Source organism: Diadema setosum, chromosome 21 (assembly GCF_964275005.1).
Source record: "Diadema setosum chromosome 21, eeDiaSeto1, whole genome shotgun sequence".
Lineage (NCBI taxonomy): Eukaryota > Metazoa > Echinodermata > Echinoidea > Diadematoida > Diadematidae > Diadema > Diadema setosum.
This window is the reverse complement of record NC_092705.1, coordinates 3114283-3134198: the sequence shown is the minus strand read 5'-3', so window position 1 is coordinate 3134198 and position 19916 is coordinate 3114283. Positions and strand designations below refer to the sequence as shown.

Genomic DNA, 19916 nt, shown 5'->3' with positions numbered 1-19916 from the left:
ATATTAAATGGGTTAGTCAAATACTGGTTAGTGATTGGCTAAACACAGTCACATGATGGAGGCACATTGGTTATGTTCGCCCATGGGCAGAACATTTTTGTAATGTTCTCCCATGGGAAAACATTTTCATGTAACAAATGACAAACGATACCAAACGATTGAATGATCATATTTTTCACGCAGTCGATAGGATAAATTTGCCTGCAGATGATGGTATTTGACTAACCCATATAATATAACAGAGGATGACTTTTGTTGTCGGGAACATGTACTAAACGTTCCACCCTCAGGGTTTGAAATGCCATTTCGGGAGGCTGTAAGTCCCTCGACTTTGTCTCAGGACTTATAACCTCCCTCGATAGCATTTCAAACCCTTCGGGCGGAACATTCGTTATGTTCCCTTCGCCGCCAGTCATCATCTATATAATGCATATCCTTGGATTCGACTTACTGTTGGTATACAAGTGAATATCAAACACACGTACATGTGAGCTGATCCTGGCTGAAACTGGAATTAATCTTTATTTGAAATTTTGTTCACTCATGTCCCTATTCATGAATTTAGCATGACCTGCATAGACATGAAGATGCCAGAAGATTTGAACAAGTTCTTACCAAAGGGCATGAGATGAGTTTCTACTTTCCAACAAAATATGCAATACACATTCAAAGATTTGGGAAACGGCCTTTCTTCTTGCACATGAAAATCATAATCATTGTTAATCAAATCATAATTACAAGATGCTTTGCAATTTATGAGCAAATACTATCAAATACATGAACACGCACAAGACCTTGAAAAACCAAAACAAAACAGTCTGTGAAATACACAAAGTATACCCTCGGAGTGCTAGAGATACAATATAAGCATTCCCACTTCATGTCTACTTTTTTCGAAACGAAAGCCTAAAAAAACAAACAAGCAAATAAAAGGAGGATCAAAACAGTCCATGCTTAAAACATTTTCTTTTTATTCATATGTGTCTCTCTTTTTTTTTTCGTCCAAGGATAGGAAAGACTGACCTGCACTTCTCCGGATGCTCCTCTCTCTTGTTGTGGAAATCCAGACTGATCTTTGCGTCCAGACCGATGCCAAAGTAATTGTTCATCACGCAAGACTCTGAGTAGCCCTCTCTGCAGAGAGAAAAGATGAGAAAAACTTTGTGTTGTACTGTTGAGGTGAAAAAATATTATTTTGATTGCCTTCCCTTTTCAAGATTGAAAAAAAAAAGACGAAAAATAATCAGCTTCAATTCCCATATATTTCCTACAGATACAGTGTGTGAAGGTAGAATAAATGACAAATTCAGATATAAACACATTTAGAACAACATTCAGCATTCTCTCATAAATTTCTTACTAAATGTACTCATATTCCTCTACCCTATATAAATAAAACCAAACAAACAAAAACCCAACAACAATAATGAAACACATACACAAAACATGGCATCTTTCCTTTAATTTTCATTACATTAATGATACACACAAAAAAGAAGAAAAACCTGAAGCCAAAACTTGAAGATTACGATCCAGTTGGTAATCAGTGTACCACAGAGGGTACAGTCGGTACCAATGTACTTACACCACATCGATGTCTTGGTCCATGAGCGGGGAGGCCGCGGCGCAGAGGGCGTCGGCATTGGCCAGGAGAACCTTGCTGATGATTCCCGCCCCGCTCATTCCCCCGGCCAGGGTCCCTATACCTGTAGGTGAGAAAAGATGGTGCAAAATTAGCCTACATATTGGAAGAAAAATAAAACTGAATACATAAATATGTGCACAGATAAGTTTTGTAGATACTCTAGTTATTTCTTTTAGCAAATTGACAAATTCTAAACAATGATGCTGATTAATGCTTTTTAAGCTGTAGGGCCTATATGTTGTTGGCTAACTGATTGGAAAAAAATTTACAGATTTACTTGCTCCAACTATGAAGGAAAGGTAAAAATAGAAAATCAATAAAAAATAGAAAATCAAATCAATCAATCAATAAGAATAAATCATCTTTGGCTCAAGAACTTACACAGTTGATGATTGCAGTCTCCGATCAAAGGAACAATGTGTATAACAATATAAAATAATAAGAGTGACCTGAATTTTTTTTTTTATGTTTTACAATTTTCCCTCCTAAATATTGGCAAAAGTCATTTAGAGAAACTTAATTCTTTCAGTGATTTCAACGACACCTCAAATATGATTCTACTCGATTCAATTTACTGTATAAGCTGCTATTTTCACGAGGGCTTAATTTTCGCGAATTTCTTGAATCACAGTTTGGTAGCGAAATTAACATCACATGAAAATGTCGCCATGCGCTAGGGTAATAGTGCAATTACAATGGTGTTGGTATCAATTCAGGAAAACACCATCTCGCGAAAATGTCTGTGAGCTCTTTATTCACAAAAATATCTGTATGCGAAAATAACAGCTTATGCAGTACTCTATTTGTCAAAGTCGGCTCAAACATGGCTTGGAATTGCATCTTTATGGACATGATTCTGGGACATCACAATAAAAGGGGGACATGGAATAAAGGATCACTTCCAAGGGCTGCTTGCTGTGTTGTGGCCTTTTTTTGGGGGCGGGATTCCAGCGGGGTATAAAATGAAGACAATAAAAACGTAAAAAGAGACAAAGCAGGGAGGAATATTTCATTAAGGAGATACTGAAAGCGAAGTTACTTACTCTTGCTTAGCATGGGGTTAGTTCGCCCTAAGCTTGGTCCTAACAATGTGTCTAAACCTGGAGGTAGAAAAAAAAATACACAAGTGTCAAGACCGGGTGAATCACAAGGGCTCTTACCCTTCATTGTAAATCAATTTTCAAGTCATTGTTTTGGAGAGATACTGGTGGTTTTGAATTTCAAAAGTGCTATATGGTTACTGTTGATGTGACCTTCTTCCTTGCGGACGAGGCACATGGCGAAGAATGATTAGCAAGTTAAAAGCACATTTTACTGTATCCTTGTAACAGTAATAGGTCTAATACTAGCTTTAATCTCTATACTCTGGATCTAAGTATAATTAAAACCACATTGATACATAGATATTGGGATCTAGTATTTCATCTTTATCTTTTATACCATTTCAGTAGCAATGACAAAGCAAAATAAAATGAATATGTATTTGACAAAAGAAAAAAAAAATGCCAAGAGAGTGGCATAAAGTCACAAAAACAGCAACCCACTCTGCGTATTAGCTCTAAAATTCTGCTTTAGGAAGGATTGCAATGCAATCGGATTGGCAAGCAGTTTGGTTAGAGCAACCCAAAGTATCTCAAATTACTCTGCAAATTAAAAAATACAAAAGTAAAACGATTTTAAGAAGGGTGCGGTATGTGCATAAATATTAACAAAAAAAAGAGGGTGTTCTTTGCTTGGTAACAGAGCACAATACATAAAGCGATGCTGCACATAATAAAGCATATATGACCGTGAGTAATCAGTTGTATGCTGTTACAAGGCAAGACATAACAAAACAAAAACAACATGACACAGATATCCGGTTATGAAGTTATGAATACTGCTGCTGCTGTTCAAATGCATATACACCTCATCCCAGGTAGCTAACCACTACTACCACCAGACAAATAATTGTGAAATGACCCATGACGACATGAGTGTAAGATATGACAAAGCACAGCAAACAAAACAAAGTTGAACAAAACAAACAAACAAACAAACAAACAAACAAACAAACAAACAAACAAACAAACAAACAAACCAGCCAGATTCATTCATTTGCAAAAAGCATTGCCCTGTCTCCACCTAGAACTACTCATTATTTATGCAGCACAGTGATTGAAATAAATGTCCATTATACATCTCTTTAACATAACCCTCCAGCTCAGCAGTACTTCAAAGCACAATGCACTTCGATTCACATTACCTTACACCTGAGGAAAAAAAATGTCTACAACAAGCCTACTTCAATTTTTGTTACAAAAAAGACAAGAAATGGGTAATTTCTCTTTATTATCAACATGTCATTGTCAGAATTCAAAAAAATAGGTCATGAAAAAAACAAAAACAAATTCCTAGCGATAGACATGAACATGTTCAGATGAAATACTGACAGGTAGATGGTTATCTTCTTTCTGTCATTGTTTGTTAAATCCTGCCTAGATTCTCACCAATCTTTCATTCTAATAGAGTGAGTACACTCAAAACAACTTTCCCTTCAGATCAAAGTCTTCTTTCGTGACCAGGTGTTGGAATTTTCTTGCTTACAAAGCTGAGCCACTCCTCTTTGTAAACATGGTGATAAAAATTTATCTATCAGTACACCTATAGTTTATGATTCAAGGAAACAAGAGAAAATTGTATTCCTATGTGTTTTTAAACTGTTAGCAGTGGCATTCAAACAACGCAGCATGAAACACGCACAGAACGCTGGGCACCATCTAGATACAGCATGAAAAAAGACCAAACAAACTTAAGCGCCTCCCCTTTCACCCCCCCCCCCTCTATATTGTGTGTCCCATGCCTCCCACATCACTACACTGTGACAAATATGCACTAAAGCTCTGATGGTTTCGATAAAAGTCACTCACAAAGCCATGCTCAAAATCCAAATGTTTTCCGTGATCTACTGATAGCACAAAGTTGGCAAACCTCAAACTTCAAAACACTTCACACATAATTCTTTGTTTTATTTGTTATAAGCCTCGACGAAATCCTCTGTAATATCACAGGTGTAATTTAGAATATACATGTATTATAAATGCAGAGAGAATGGAATATATACTGTGGTAGTTTATGAACATGTGCAGTCAAACCAGCAAGATTTCAGCCTCAACTGAAATTGCGATAATCAGAAATATTTCACAGAAATAGCTTGTGATGGTTCTTTGAAGATGGTGAAAGAACATAAATGCTTGAATTACTATATATATATATATATATATATATATATATATATATATATATATATATATATATATATATATATATATATATACATATATATATATATATATATATATATATATATATATATATATATATATATATATATATATATATATATATATATATATATATATATATATATACATGTTTTTGTTTTGCTCTGGAAATCAAGACCAAGAATTAGAACTGGTGCCCAAATCTGTATGAATGGAATACAGTCACATGATTTTGCATTTGTCGCACAGATATACAGGATGGAACGGAAACAGCTGATCACCATGCAGTAACAAATCGACGGCAAAAGACGAGAATTGTGACCGGGGTTTGGGTCTTCACAGCAAAAATCAGACTGTGGTTGTTAGTTATCACGCACATAACAAAGACGGCAACGACAATCTCGTCCATTGAAAGGCAGGTTGCTGTGATATAGCTGTGTTTAGAGGATGGGGGGGGGGGATGGGGAGTTAGTGGGTTAATAGCTGGTGGTTTGCGGTGAGTGGTGGTGATGGACAGGTGAAGGGGGAGGGGTGGGGGTAGTGTCACTGGGGGATAACATATGGACTTGCCTGGCAGGACGGAAATGTTTTCCATGCTGCCGAATTTGTGCGAGAGCCCTACGGGGCCCGTCCCCGCGTGAGAGGACAGCGTGCTGCCGTGGCTGATGCGGCGCATTCGGAAGGGAGACCGGGGCGATTTCAGACCGATTCGCTCTACGAAAAGAAAAAGTGGTTTGGTTGTTGTTGTTGTAGTTGTTGTTGTGGTTGTTTTTTTTTTTTCTGTTGCAGCTTCTGTTGTTGTTGGAGGCAAACATATGCAATCAAATGCCATGTCCCATTAAAGGAATATCAGATACCTTGTACAAGTGTGAATGTATGCATTCATATGCACACAAACTTTTATATATCTCTGCATACAGTTGCGGAAGAATGCGTTACATTTGAACAAATACAAAAAAAAAATAATCTGAACTTTCTGTCTTTAGTAGACATTTTGGAATGCAAACCTTGTTGGAATTCGTTTCTGTCATCAATCCAGTATTTAAAGTCATTATTTCTTTTTCTTTCTTCTTCTCATGATTTGTTTGTTTGATGTCTATACCTGCTGAAACAAATTGTTCAAAATATGAGAAACAAAAACACAAGACTTTCGGCCAGTGCTTTGCAGCAGAGCTGTAGGAGGAAAGGAAACAAAATATCTGCTGATTTCAACCCAAAATGAGTGTGGCTGCAGTGGAAATCATAAAAGTGCCAAAAGTTTGTCACTTGTGCAATGCATAGAAAAAAATTGAAATGCTCCAAATAAAACAACAGAGGCCAAAACATTGACAAGTCAAATATCAATCAATTGGTGATTTCGAACTGAAAGTCTCACGTCAAGTACAAAATAAAAGTGAACAAAAAACAAATTTTATGCAGTCCCTCACATCTACAAATTCTGGGTGGTCCCATTAGAAAACAAATTACTGTCTAATATGCCACACGTGATTTGTAAACTCGTTAAACCATGAGGTGAAACCATCAAAATAAATGCATGAGGTGAAAACCTGAAAAACTAACAGTGTATTACCGTCAATTTTGTGTTAAAAAAACAAAACAAAGAAACCCAAACAACCCCCCTCCACCCAACTCAATCAAGACTCTGTTCCAGGGATATAAAGTTCTGTCATGTCGCAGACTACCACTTCTGGAAACATTTTTTTCTCAAATATCAAGTTTCATATCTGTCAAAACTTCCTGTCTGAATTACACAGTCTAGGAATGTTTTGCGAAATTGTGTGAGTCTCTGGATGAGAATGTTGCTGCCACAAAACTTTTAACTCCACCATACCATATTCATCTAAAATCTTCTGAATTCCCAGAAGCAGACTGCGATATAAAAAGTACAAACATATGTGTGTGGTATATTTCATTAAAAGGGTGCATAAAATGAACCACATGTTCAAAATAAATCACTTGTTCAAATTCATATGGCCATTATACACCAATGTTAGTGATATTCATAAACTTGAATACACCCAAATTAAATCAAACAACAACTAAAGATGGAAAAAACCCAAAGCTTTGTCTAGCTTTGGCACTGTGAGCCCTACCGGCTTTCTTCTTCTCAATCTTGGCCTTGGTGGAGGAAACATAGATGGAGAAGGAGGGCCGGGTGCCCGGATGCCCTCCCTTGACCGGCTCCGCTGGGTGCTCCGCGGTGATCTGGTCCTCATCCTCGTTCCCGTCGGAGATTTCGAGGTCGCTGGAGGGCGTCACTATCGTAACGTGAGGCTTGGTGCCTGGAAGTGTTAGAATGACAGGGAAAAGAGTGTGTTGAGAATCAGATGCATTCAATGGTACGCTGTATGCACATATCAAAGTTTAATTCTAGATCCTTTGGATATTTCGCAAGAGAAAATCATCATCTTGTCATGATCAGAGCGACAACTCTGACTTTCACTGCATAACTTATATTGGAGAAAGATTCAAAAAATGTAATATTCTGTTGTTAAAAATCTGCTATAAATTCTGTAAGTACTTGTCAAAGGCTTTTGAAATTTCTGCCATAGAAAAATACAATTATAATACATACAACAAAAGTGCTCACATTACAGATAATTCTTCACTCTTACCCATAATATCACTCTCAATGAATAGTACAAATCATAACAAACATGCAGAATCTGACCAAAGGAATGTGGATTCTGGGATGCCATGAGTTGAGGCAGACACAATATGAATTGCACAATCACAGGATTATTTGACTCATTGCTGTTGTGGATATAATGAGTACCAACAGGTATGTAACATATGTAACTCAAGCGCAGGGATTGATAGAAAGATAGATGGAGGGATGGATTGAGGGATAGATGAAGGAAGGAAGGAAAGGAGAAGGGGTGAGGAGGAGGTGAACAGAGCCGCGGCTGTTGATTGGTGCTGACGAGGGACTCCACGGTGGCAACTCACCTTGAGTTGTGGCTGTTGTGGCGCTCGTCATGGCTGCGGCGGCAGTGGCTGCTATGGCCTGGATAGTCTTTGCCTCCTGCTCCTCCGTCTGTGCGTTTTGTTCGTCGACGGCTGCAGACGACAAAGAAATGAATTGGATGAAGAAATTGAGCAAACTCATTTCCTGCACAGTTGCATTTGATACACTTGCTCTCACCATTGCATACTCGGTAAACTCAGAAGTATGTCTGGATGACTCAAACCTTTCGCACCATAAACTCAGAATCTGATGTTTTATATTACACAGACGAATTGATTCATTCAGGGACGCCACCCTTGTAAACAGCATTGCACTAACTGTTGATATCTCTGTTCACTGAATCTCCACATGTTCTCACTGGATACACACACAGTCATGTGTTCTGTAGTAGCTGAAGGACTAAATTCTCATTGTCATATTTCAAAGGTGCATTCCTTTTGTCTTGTTATTACAATTCACAGACCCATTCATAAAACTGATAAGAAGCTTTGAATGATGAACATCATCATTACAGAGGTCAACACCTTCTCATGCAACTTTATTTCATTGAAAGGAAATATAGGACATAATTGTCTCTTCAATGATATTTTCCCATTTTTCTAGACATACCCACAGTCACGTTACACAAAGAAATAATAACGTTAAGACTTTAAAAAGCATGATTACTTGCAAATGACGCTTTGCAATTACGTGTAAATACATGAATATTCCTTTGCAAAGGTTCATTGAAGCATTACAATTTTTTTGTATGTCCTTTCACTTGGCAGCAATAAATATCTACTTATAGGATAACTTATAAGAGATTTCAATGACTGAATATGTGCATGAATCTTACCTTTCTCCGTTTGTTCAATGATCTGCCGCACCGCCTTCTTGAGGCTGTTGGCCCGCGACATGAGGGCATCCCGGGGTTTGAAGACACGGGAGGAGGTGGAGGGGCCCATCATCTGCTCCAGGGTGTCGCCGTCGGCAACACCCTCTTTGATCTCGGACACCTCCTTCTCGTCCTTCTCCTGCGACTCGTCCAGGTGCTTCTCCGAGCCGTGGGATGGCTGGCGGCGCAGGCCACCGGCACCGGCACCGCTACCGTTGGCACCGACACAGGAGGTTGTGGCTGCGGTGGAGGTGGCCGCGGCTGCTGCTGCGGTGATGATTGGGAGGATGGTGCCGGGGGGTACGGGCGTGGCTTGTGCCTCAACTTTCAACGTCTGGAGCAGGAGGTTCAGCTTCTCGTTTAAGAGTGCACACTTTGGAGATAAAAACACAATTATGGTAAATAGCATACACTCTTATGGTGAAATAGCACTAGAGATGAATGGATGGATGGACAATCTAAACTTTAAACAATGCAAGTAATAGTGCAGGAGGGGTAGCTAGGGAGTTGGTAATTTGCTGGTTGTTCTCCCAAACTTAAAATTTGTAATGGTGATTAAACCAAAAGATTAACAGATCATGCCTATTTTATTTTATGCCTACATGTACATCTGAACTTATGGAGGAGTGGGCTATAATTCAACCATTCAGGTCACTGTCATATGAAGGATGTTCTCGGTGCTTAGAGTTCTGAACTCATTAGAAAGAACACCTCCCGCAATTCATGTCACTTCCATGTCAACCCACAAGGATGGTTACATAAGTCGCTCATTGGTAGGAGGGACGTACACATTTTCTGCATTCTTTGTTGACGATTTAGTCTGTAGATGTATTTAGCACAAGGTGAGATATCTACATGTTTAGTGGAGGGGTGAATGGGTGCAATGGTACTACAAATTTTCATGTGCTGGCACGATGACATATCAGAACCTTCAAAGGCTTTTCAGGGAGGATGGGATGTGTAGTCTAACCTCCAACTGTCTTTGGACTGATGAAATATTCACTCTCTCTGTTTGTCTGTTTGTGATCTAGAAAAAAAATGGCCTCAAGACTATCCTTTGAGGTCACAGTTCTAAAGTTTCTCATTCAATGAACAGCTGGCAGGAAATCCTGTTCAGATAAATAGTCTATGAGTTGAGACATCAACACAATTACGACCTATAACACTCTCAGTTGATTAATTAAGCATCATTCTGTGCAAGAGTAAGAAATCACATCTTATATCGGTCATTTTGTTACTTTGATTTCTTATGATGCCAAGTAAAGGGTGTAAACTCACCTTTTCCTTCATGATCTGTGCATCTCCAGAGTGGGAGCCCCCTTCTTCATAGGCCTGACCAATCTTCTCCACAAAATCCTTCACGGTCTCACATAACACCCTGTGTATCAAAGAAACAATGAACATAACAATAAAAATTGAAGTGTATATAATTAGAATTCCTACAATGTACTCCTATTTGTTAAAACCACACATTTTCTCCATCATTTTTTTTCTACAAAATCTTTTACTGTCTTTTACAAGACTCTGTACACTACACAAGTAGATAAAAACCTCAAATGCAATTAATAACACTGCAAATCCTAACGACACTTGGTGCTAACACAAATTTACATGTGTGGGACTGTGTAAATCAGAGACTTGTCATCCATTAAAAGTGGCAACTGCATGGGATTGTGCAAATGTACCTCCTGAACCGCTGATCAGAATCACGCACAGAAATCTTGCTGACAATTATCATGGCATGCCGATTAAACTACAAGTAAACTGTAATCATGAGTGACCAATCAACTCTACTCCGACCACTGAAAAAAAAAAACACATTGGAAAAAAGCGTTGCATTTAGCTTTGGTGGAGTACAATCATAGCAATGACTATTGAATATAGATTTCATAAACATACTCATGGTTCCATCTGATGATCCACTTGTATTCTACAAAAATCTCATAACTCATGAGAGCTATTTTTAGAAACTATTTAAATTACTTGACAATGAAACAACAATTGACAGTCCCAATGACACAATATAATGTAAATGATATGTCTCTGATTTGCCCCTCAGTGCACTGTTTCTTACTCCATAACAATCATGCCACGAGACTCCCCCTGCCGCAAAGGGCGGTGGTAGGGAAAACCCACTTCGCTGCCACTACTCACTTTGCGGATGAGATGACCTCTGTGTTCTCGTCCGAGTGGAGGATCTTGGCGAGATGCGTCGCCACAGAGTCCTCGTACTTCATGATCATCTCTTTCTCCCTGTGGCCCTCGCTCTCCCCCTCCATCCCGCCCTCCTCCGCTGCCTCCCGCTCACTCTCCAGCTTGTTGTCCCCTTCCCCTGTACCCCTGGAGGGGCCCGCGGAATGCTCAATGGGTATCTCCTTGGTCCAAATACTCCATCTGGATTGGAGGACGGATGATGAGAAAAAAAATGGAGAAGATGATAAGGGGAGACAGACAGACAGGTATACAGAGAGAAAGAGATAAAGAAAGTGAGAGGAAGAGAAATAGGAAAGATAGAGATAGAAAGAAATAAGACAGGCAGATGGATAGACAGACAGACAGACAGACAGATAGATAGATAGATAGATAGATGATTAGATGGATAGATAGATAGATAGATAGATGGATAATTGGAAATAGAAATCCAGAAAGATAGATGGATAGACATACAGATAGATAGATAGATAGATAGATAGATAGATAGATAGATAGATAGATAGATAGATAGATAGATAGAAAGATAGATTAGGGAAAGAGAGAGCAATCGAAAGAGAGAGGGTTGCATTATACATCTGTGATAAACCAACACTGTCCCCAACACAGCAATGTCCAGTAGGCAGCAAATGCAATGGGTTGCTCAGAAATGGTAGTTACAACATAGCTTGAAAAAAAAAATAGTAGCTCTTTCAATATTACCTCTAACAATATCTATCTGCGAAGCTAAGGGAAAACCATAATATAAAAATCTCTATCTCCGACCATCTGTGCGACTTCTGACCTTCGTCAAGTAGATAGTTTCCATACTTTCCTTTTTCCTCCAAAAGTCGTGTGTGAGGACTTGATAGCATCATGCATCTCTGGGGATAAGTTTCATGGTACCAAGACTATGAAACATAATATACACAACTCTGTATAACATACACTGCTGGTGAAGACACTGATCCTTTCCATAAAGAAGACACACACTTAGGAATACAAAAGCATGAGTCTACACAGTTTTCTGCTCTGGTCATTTAAGGCATCGTTGCTATGGCTACCGTTTCCAAAGAGTTAGTCTCACCTGTCCAGCATTTTCGTGCTAGCTATCTCTAACTTCTCCAGGATCATCTGTAGATTGGTATCATCATCACAGGCTGTGCCCCACCCTAGCACACGGGCCAGATCGTTGCCTGTACCCAGCGGAAGAACACCAATGCGGCACTGCACAGAGAGAGAGAGAGAAATACAAGAACAGATTATATCTCACAAGTTAACAGGAGGATGAACAGAAAATAGAAAAACATGCAGTGCAGCAAGAGAGAAAGGGTGCGGATTATGAAAATAGAGCAAAAGTTTGTGGTAATTCATTGCATTATTGTCTTGAGTATCAGAAGGGAATGGTTAGAGGGAAACAAAGATGCAGTAATAAGAAATGGTGATGCACAAAACATCACTGACTTTGGCAAACACCAGATATTGGCAAGAGAATTGAAAGATGTAAAGGAAAAAGAGAGAATTATGAGGAGCATAACAGAAAACCCTGGGAGCAGAGGAAAAATTCCACCTATGCAAACAAAATAAAAATATGAGGATAGAAATCTTTACAATATGTGAAAGATGAAATCAACTTCTGGGAAAGACGGAAAAGAGTGATAGATAGATAGATCCCAAAGATTATTGTCCGGAAATCAGAGTGATTTTTAAGTGGACGAGGGAATGTAGGAGGAGGCGATTTCAATATGTCAACTGATTGACAGAATGTAACATAGTTAACCCGTTGAGGATGAGTCCTGAGTATACTCAGGCAGATGTCTATGGGAAATGCGTGTTGTAGCAAAATCAGTCCATCCTCAACAGGTTAAGGGACAGGAAGCAATATGATAGACAGATCGTACATGTCATCAATGTGATGAAATGTCATCTTTCGGATGTAAAAAAATACCAATGAGCATTTAAACTCACAAAGACAATTGTAGATACAATGTGTTAGACAGATGGAGTGATTAAAAATGATTATATATTATTATTATTACATATTATTATTATCATCATCATCATCATCATCATCATCATCATCATCATCATCATCATCATCATCATTATTATTATTACTATTAATATTATTATTATTATATCTAGCCTGCAAATCTGAAGGAATATATCAGGGAGGGTTCTACGGCCATGAATATAGGGAGCATTGTAAGACCCATTTTGTAAAACCGTCTGAGTGACAGTTGATTGGCCGGAAGTACCAGCTCCCCATCTGTGCTTGATATTAACAATTACAGATACACATCTGGGGAAATGAGTTTGCATACCACAGCCTAGCTGCAGACACAAATTACAAGTACATGCAGTAGACAGTTCACTGCTGGTGTTGTCTGAGAGAATTGGTCTGCATTCCACAGACCCGTTGCAAATGGTTTATGTAGAGAGCCAGGTCCTATTTTTAGACCAGTCCTTCAGTCTGCGCCCAGCAGGTGCAAACTATTCATTGCCACAGTCAATCTACATTGTTTGTCTGCAGCAAATATCAATGACATTTCGTAAATCAGTACTCCCAGAGGAGGTTAAACAGGAAAAACTCTTTGGACAGGAGGGGGAACTGGACCGTAATCAAAAAGGAGTGGGGGGGGGGGGGGAGCTGTAGGGAAGGGGGAATTTATGGATGTGTAGGGGGAGGGGGTGGAGCATTATTGTATGGTTAAAAAAGTGCTGAGATTTCATATTGGGTTCAAAATGAGGGCAGCGTTGATTAATTCAAGGTTTAGGCTGGCTGTCTGCCTGCCCGCTGTTGGAGTGGGAAGGACCCTATGCCCGAGCCAAGGCCACAGTGTATCATACCCGCTGATGTCACAGCTGTTTTTGGGGCTTACTACTAACTGGACATCCAATATATCTCTTTATCAAAACATGGCTCGGATGAACAGAAGGCTAAATGGAAGCATAATGATACACTAGCACTACAGGGTCATTCATCATTTGACCCTTTCCAGCAATGAAATTCCAATATCCCTGTTTGCATTTCAGACGAGCCTCCATCCTTTTGTTGGCAATGGGTTAACTCCTCATGAGCTGACTGGCACATTTCACAAACTGGCACATTTTACAGAGCGTTCAAGTGTGCATCGCGATTTTCTTGTTGTCATTTTTTTTTTAAAAGACATCAAGGACACATCTACGTATGGATCATTAACGGACAGAGATACATGTAAAGATGATACGTCACTATCAATCTCTTCTCACATGGGCTTAAAATGCATGGTATGATTTCAGATACGAAAAGCGGAAATATTTGGCATAATCTTGAGCGATTCAGAATTACCTCAAGCAGTGTATTGTATTTTATCTGAGTAGTGTCGGAAACAGAGGGCTGCCCATATCTTTCAAAAAGCCAAGAACCACTACCCAACTTTACTTCTAACAACAGCAATATATTCCTGAATATTTGTGCTAGAAGTGGACAATCAGAGCTGTGACATCAATGCCATCAATATGCATAAGATAGATATGACCTCTAAGTTTGTCATGCTAATGGAGATGAAGTAATTTTGTAAACATGCTTAATGAAACATTAATACAAAGCACAATCTATGGCAAAAACCTCCATGTAATCAAGATTTAATCTCTTAAAGCTAACAAGTAAATGCAAGACAGCTAATAAGCTATAGTTGCTCCAAATTCTCAATAAAGTTCCTACATCTCCACACTTAATCAACTTTTGGCCTCGTCCAGGCCCACCCACGCATATGGAAGAAACTCGGTTATTTGATTACCTCCTACTAAATAGCCAATATAAATGGGAACTAATTAGATTCAATCACAATGATAAAGCCAGGGTCGACTCCCTTGCACTAATTAGGCTCCCCCCCAACCCCCACGGCCGGCTGGTTGGCTGCTCGCATGCTGCGAATCACCGCAAACTCCAAGTTAGTAATAATCGAATTGCGCACATTGCGCAAGACGAACCGGTAAGTGCACTCCCAGCAGGGAGGGAGACCGTTGTCTGCCTGGCAGTAAGTGACTTCCGCTGGTTCTCTTGTCTTAATTACTTTCTGCCCTCCCTGTCCTTCAAAAGAACTTTGAGCTTTTGATGCCAATAAATCACTCTGTTTAATACTCTTGTTGCTGTTGTTGAGATGTGGCATATGATGTAATTTCTGGCTGTCATAACACATATGACCTTGGAGAGACTTTTTTAAACTTTTACAAATTCTTATCTGTTTCTCTGTCTATCCCATTTTCTCTATTTCTATCAATCTATACATAATAATAATAATAATAACAACAACAACAACGATGATGACGACAACAACAAAACCAACAACAACAACAATGCTATTTTCTAATGGCATCTCCTAAAGCACCAAGTTTGCCACATAGTGCCACTCCTGGCGCAGATAGGAGAGACTTCATCTCACAGTGCTTCATTTGGAGAGAGCCACAATTGAACAAAAACACTTCAGTTACTGGAAAAAAATGCTTATATATGTATAGTTATATTGGTATGTCTATCTGCCTATCCATCAGTCTACTTCCTATTCATTGATGTACTTGTATTTCTCTCTGTCTGGCTCCTCATCTCTTTATTTCGATCAATTTTCTCTGTTTACCAGTCAATTTCGTTAAAGACCCTATCTCTATCTCTCAGTAAAATCTAATTATTTTGTAATTAAGTAGAGTTCTGCATCATGTGACAATGTAATTTATTACCTAAGACTCTACCTCGCTACCACATGGGAAATAATGTCCATCTCATTTGGTTTAAATGAGTGGAACAGCACATATCTTTATGATGCAAGGGACTGCATCAGTGCTTTGAGGTTTCACAGTCAAGTACTGATATGTGCTTTAGGATGGTGGTGCTACGTAGCTTCCCAAAATTTTACTCCCAAAATTAACTTCTTTTTTTTGCTACTTTTGATTTATTCCATTCATCATGAGATAAACAGTTTAAAATTCTAATGTATTCATGATGTACTCCAAACAATCATTAATGTGTACACGTTTTATCATAACATACAGAAGGCAAACATTTGAAGCTATTTGGTATGAGAAATCATGATTATTTGCTTTGATGATCCAGTTTTCACTGCAGACCTACGTCAATGTTTTGTTTGTGATGGGTATTACCATTAGCCCAGATTGTCTTTGATTAAATAAACCACACCTGTATTATTTCTCACCCCCTTTCTGCCCTATACACATGGCAAAACAATCATCATACAGTATGTACATTGGCGGTCTCTGATCATTAACAACACAATTCTGATTCCGCTTGGCATATCTGGAGCGCATGGAGTACGACCCAATCACCTAGGGCTATCATTCCCTTGGCTGCGATCTGACCAAATCATCAAAGCAAACCCCTCTCCTCACTGCCTCCCCTCCCAGCTCATACAGGAGGTGAGTTGCACTCTGGAATTTAATGAGAAAGCCATCTTAGAATGCATCATCCCTTTTGGGGGGCAAAAGACGCCCAGAGCTTCTTCCGGTGGAGGTAGCCTAGTAATCTACTTTACATCCACTGATGAAGCATTTCATTAGATTAGAATGCGGCTAACTGGTATCGGTGTACTGCACATTAGCATACACTGTTTATCAAATGTGCTACACTCAGCAGAGCTGTCAAGGATTTTGTTTGAAGCAATGAGGAGCATCATTAGGAGGAAACAGCAGGGCGTATAGGTGTGGTCCAACTCCACCCTAAATCTACACCAAAAACCTCTTTTGGCCCCTTTTTTGGGGGAACTATGACAAAGCCCCTGTGCAAGCCATACATGCAATGTCCTTAGTCACTCCTCAGTATCAACTTTTGCAAAACCTTGCATCTACTTGTACTAACACCAGTCTAAAATTACATAATTGGGTTACGTCAACTTATGATGACATATGACTATACACTGCAGGAATAATATGTATGTGAGTTATGTCAAGTTGAAATAACATTTCTTTCCATATCTGCAATACAAAAATTTTTATTATTTCTATTCATTTATTCTTTATCTATTTTATTATTATCACAGATTTTTTGTCTGCAATATGTCAGGGGGCCAGGAGAGTGTATCCTTAGGGAATTTCCTGGCAAATTGATGAAGCTGGCAGCTCTAATAAAATCTGTCCCATGCAATGTGTAGAGGGTCAGGTAAAGAGGGGCTAGAGTTGCAAATCGTCATGTAGATTTATTCTTTGAGCATTCCCTGATATCTCTTGTAAGTTAATGTACACACAAACACACACACACACACACACACACACACACACACACACACACATAATTACTTTTTCTGTCCCCCTCCCAGTCTGAAAAGTTAGAAGGGCAACTCAACGTTGACATTATCTTCACTGGCATCAAGATGTCATCTATAGGTGGCGCGGTCCACTTTAGCTGTGCGTAGTGCAACCGTCCAATAATGTCAACGCAACTTAAGAATTGAGCTGTCACATGCGAGAGTTTTTGAGTTAGCGAAGGTGCTAGAGTCACTACACTTTCCCAAGCACAGCACTGACCAATAAAGATGAGAAGAGATGGGGACGTATCGGCATCCTCTCCTAACTCGGGAGGGAAATTGGTCGTGCCGTATCTGTCCTTTTCTCTACTTATTTCTCTTTTTTTTTTCCATTTAGGAGTGGGGTTTGATGGATGGGCTGGCGACACTGCAACACACCGTCCTCAATCACCTGTTATCACCAAATCCTCTGACCCGACGGTTTCCCTAAGCCCGATTCCACCCCTACCCTCCCCCTCCCCCCAAAATACCCAACACACCTTCAAGATTTCACATATTGCCATGCAAAAACTCCAAGAAGGGGCAAGGAAAAGTATTTGGAATAATTCTGCTCTTTCTGTTTTTTTTTCTCTACAGGCCATTTTATTTGTTTTTTTGTTTGTTTTTTTGTTGTTGCTGTGTAACAATTGTTGAAGGATCATCTCATATACTATTTTGTGCATACATGTAGTTCCTTTCACCTACATGACAAGTTAGGCAACGTTCACACTGAAGAAATCTTCCGAAAGAAACACCTGTTTATGGTTTTATGATAAACTGTACAAAAGGTGTTTTGGACATCCCTGGCGATGGCGAAAATCCAAGGGCACTACATAACAAAGAAAAAACAAACAAATAAACAATTTCAGAGGGAAAAAAAAAAACAATTTCAGAGGGGAAAAAAAAATAAAATCAGTTACATGATAATTTGAGATGTTACCTGCTTGTGAAGATCCATCTTGTCGATTTCGGACAGCACCCATCCGATGCTGCCATCACCGCCACACACCAGGATGCGGAATGTATCGAAGTTTTGGAATAATCTCAGCCTGTAGAGGGCGAAATCAATAAGATGAGAGAGATTAAAGGGCCATGCCCTGGAGACTGGCTGACGAGAAATGAACAACCTCTAACCCCACTTGCTCACAGCACATGTCTTTTCCAAGTTCATTCTAGTTTCTTTTTATACTACATCACTGAGTCACTTGACTTTCCTGCAGTAGCAATGGTATGGCCGGCAAATTCGTAGTATCTTCACCCAAGGTTTAGTGACCGTTAGCCATGGTGTTTGACCCTTTTAGTCATATTCTTCCAACAGCACTGTAGTACCAGTGGGCACTCCAAGCTGAAGTCTTGGCTAGAAACTGACATTTTAGCATCTGTTTGGTAAAATGTTGACAGTTTACCTTGATGGATTTTGTCAACAAATCTAGCCAAAGCACTTACACCTAATGCAGCATGCCTGGACCAAGTATCAAAAATATCCAGTGAGGGAGGTTCCAAAGTCGGGTAAGCAAGATATGAGGAGTTGGGATAGGCAGAGAAAGAATTATAAGAATGGTAAAAACAATAACTTACATTTTAAAGCCCTCAATACAAGGTTTCTAAGTGCCTGAGGGTTAAATGAATGACCCAAAATATGTTAGTTTTTGCACAAGTTTGGGTTGGAGGCGTAAAAACTGGCATCATTATTGTTGTTATCAATATTGTCTTTACCCTATATGCGGGCCGTCGTTCATGAGATCGAACACCTGAGCTGGGCTGAGGAGCTGCTTGAAGCGGCGTAGGAACTTGACCCCCTGGTTGTCGCCGCTCTTGGAGTTGACGAAGACTAGGAGGGGGCTGCCACACCCGTTCTTGGAGGCCTGCCAGTAGCCGTCGGACGACATGGAGTTGAGGGCCGTCGGCGGGATGATGGAGAGCCGGCATTGGCCCAGGGGGCACTTGGCTGGGTAGTGGGCCTTGCAGTTGGTGTGGACCTGAAAGTCAGGAGGGAGGGGAAGGGGGGGGGGGGGGATGGGTGGAAGATTGAAAATAGTCACTGTCAACCATTGGAAGCAGAAGGGTACATGAGGCTAATTCTGGCTCAAAATCATGTAATTTGGTGTTTTTCTGCTCCATAGTAAAATCCACAAATCTGTTAACTCCCTTTCACTCTATTTACAAACTTTTGCTGTTAGAATCAAATAAAACCCAGTAATATTCATACCATAATGTTAAATAAGAAACTTCATAATGTACGTCCCTAATTCCTGTTTCCCAAAATGGAGAGAGTGTTTTGCTATCTCTCAAGAAGTACTTTTGGTAAAAGATACATTGTAAATAGCCATAATTTGGACTGTTTATATTGACTTGATTAACCAACTGCCATATGATTCACCAGTGGGTAGAGCCATAGGGTCCCCCACAGGTGGAGTTTAATGATCCACAAGTGGGTGGAGCCATAAGGTCCCCCACAGGTGGAGTTTAATGATCCACAAGTGGGTGGAGCCATAAGGTCCTCCCATTGGTGGAGCTAAATGATCCATCGGTGGGCGGAGCCATAAGATGCTCCCATGGATGGAGCTAAATGATTCACCAGTGGGTGGAGACAGAAAAGGCCCTCCCATGGGTGGAGCTTAATGATGAACCAGTGGGTGGAGCCATAAGATCCTCCCATGGGTGGAGCTTAATGATGAACCAGTGGGTGGAGCCATAAGGT

General features: G+C 39.8%; 1 protein-coding gene across 1 annotated transcript in view; it reads right to left on the bottom strand.

Moving 5' to 3' along the window:
• LOC140244219 (diacylglycerol kinase delta-like) overlaps positions 1-19916 on the bottom strand; it is a 94311-nt gene that overhangs the window by 5064 nt on the left and 69331 nt on the right. The window contains exons 6-17 of the mRNA XM_072323855.1: positions 18932-19194; positions 18156-18264; positions 12028-12167; positions 10905-11144; positions 10029-10128; positions 8712-9123; positions 7858-7968; positions 7002-7190; positions 5479-5622; positions 2689-2745; positions 1586-1706; positions 1024-1134 (exon numbers count right to left, since the gene is read on the bottom strand). Of these exons, the coding sequence (XP_072179956.1) occupies positions 1024-1134; positions 1586-1706; positions 2689-2745; positions 5479-5622; positions 7002-7190; positions 7858-7968; positions 8712-9123; positions 10029-10128; positions 10905-11144; positions 12028-12167; positions 18156-18264; positions 18932-19194 (1997 nt within the window). The remainder of the gene's footprint in view (positions 1-1023; positions 1135-1585; positions 1707-2688; positions 2746-5478; positions 5623-7001; positions 7191-7857; positions 7969-8711; positions 9124-10028; positions 10129-10904; positions 11145-12027; positions 12168-18155; positions 18265-18931; positions 19195-19916) is intronic.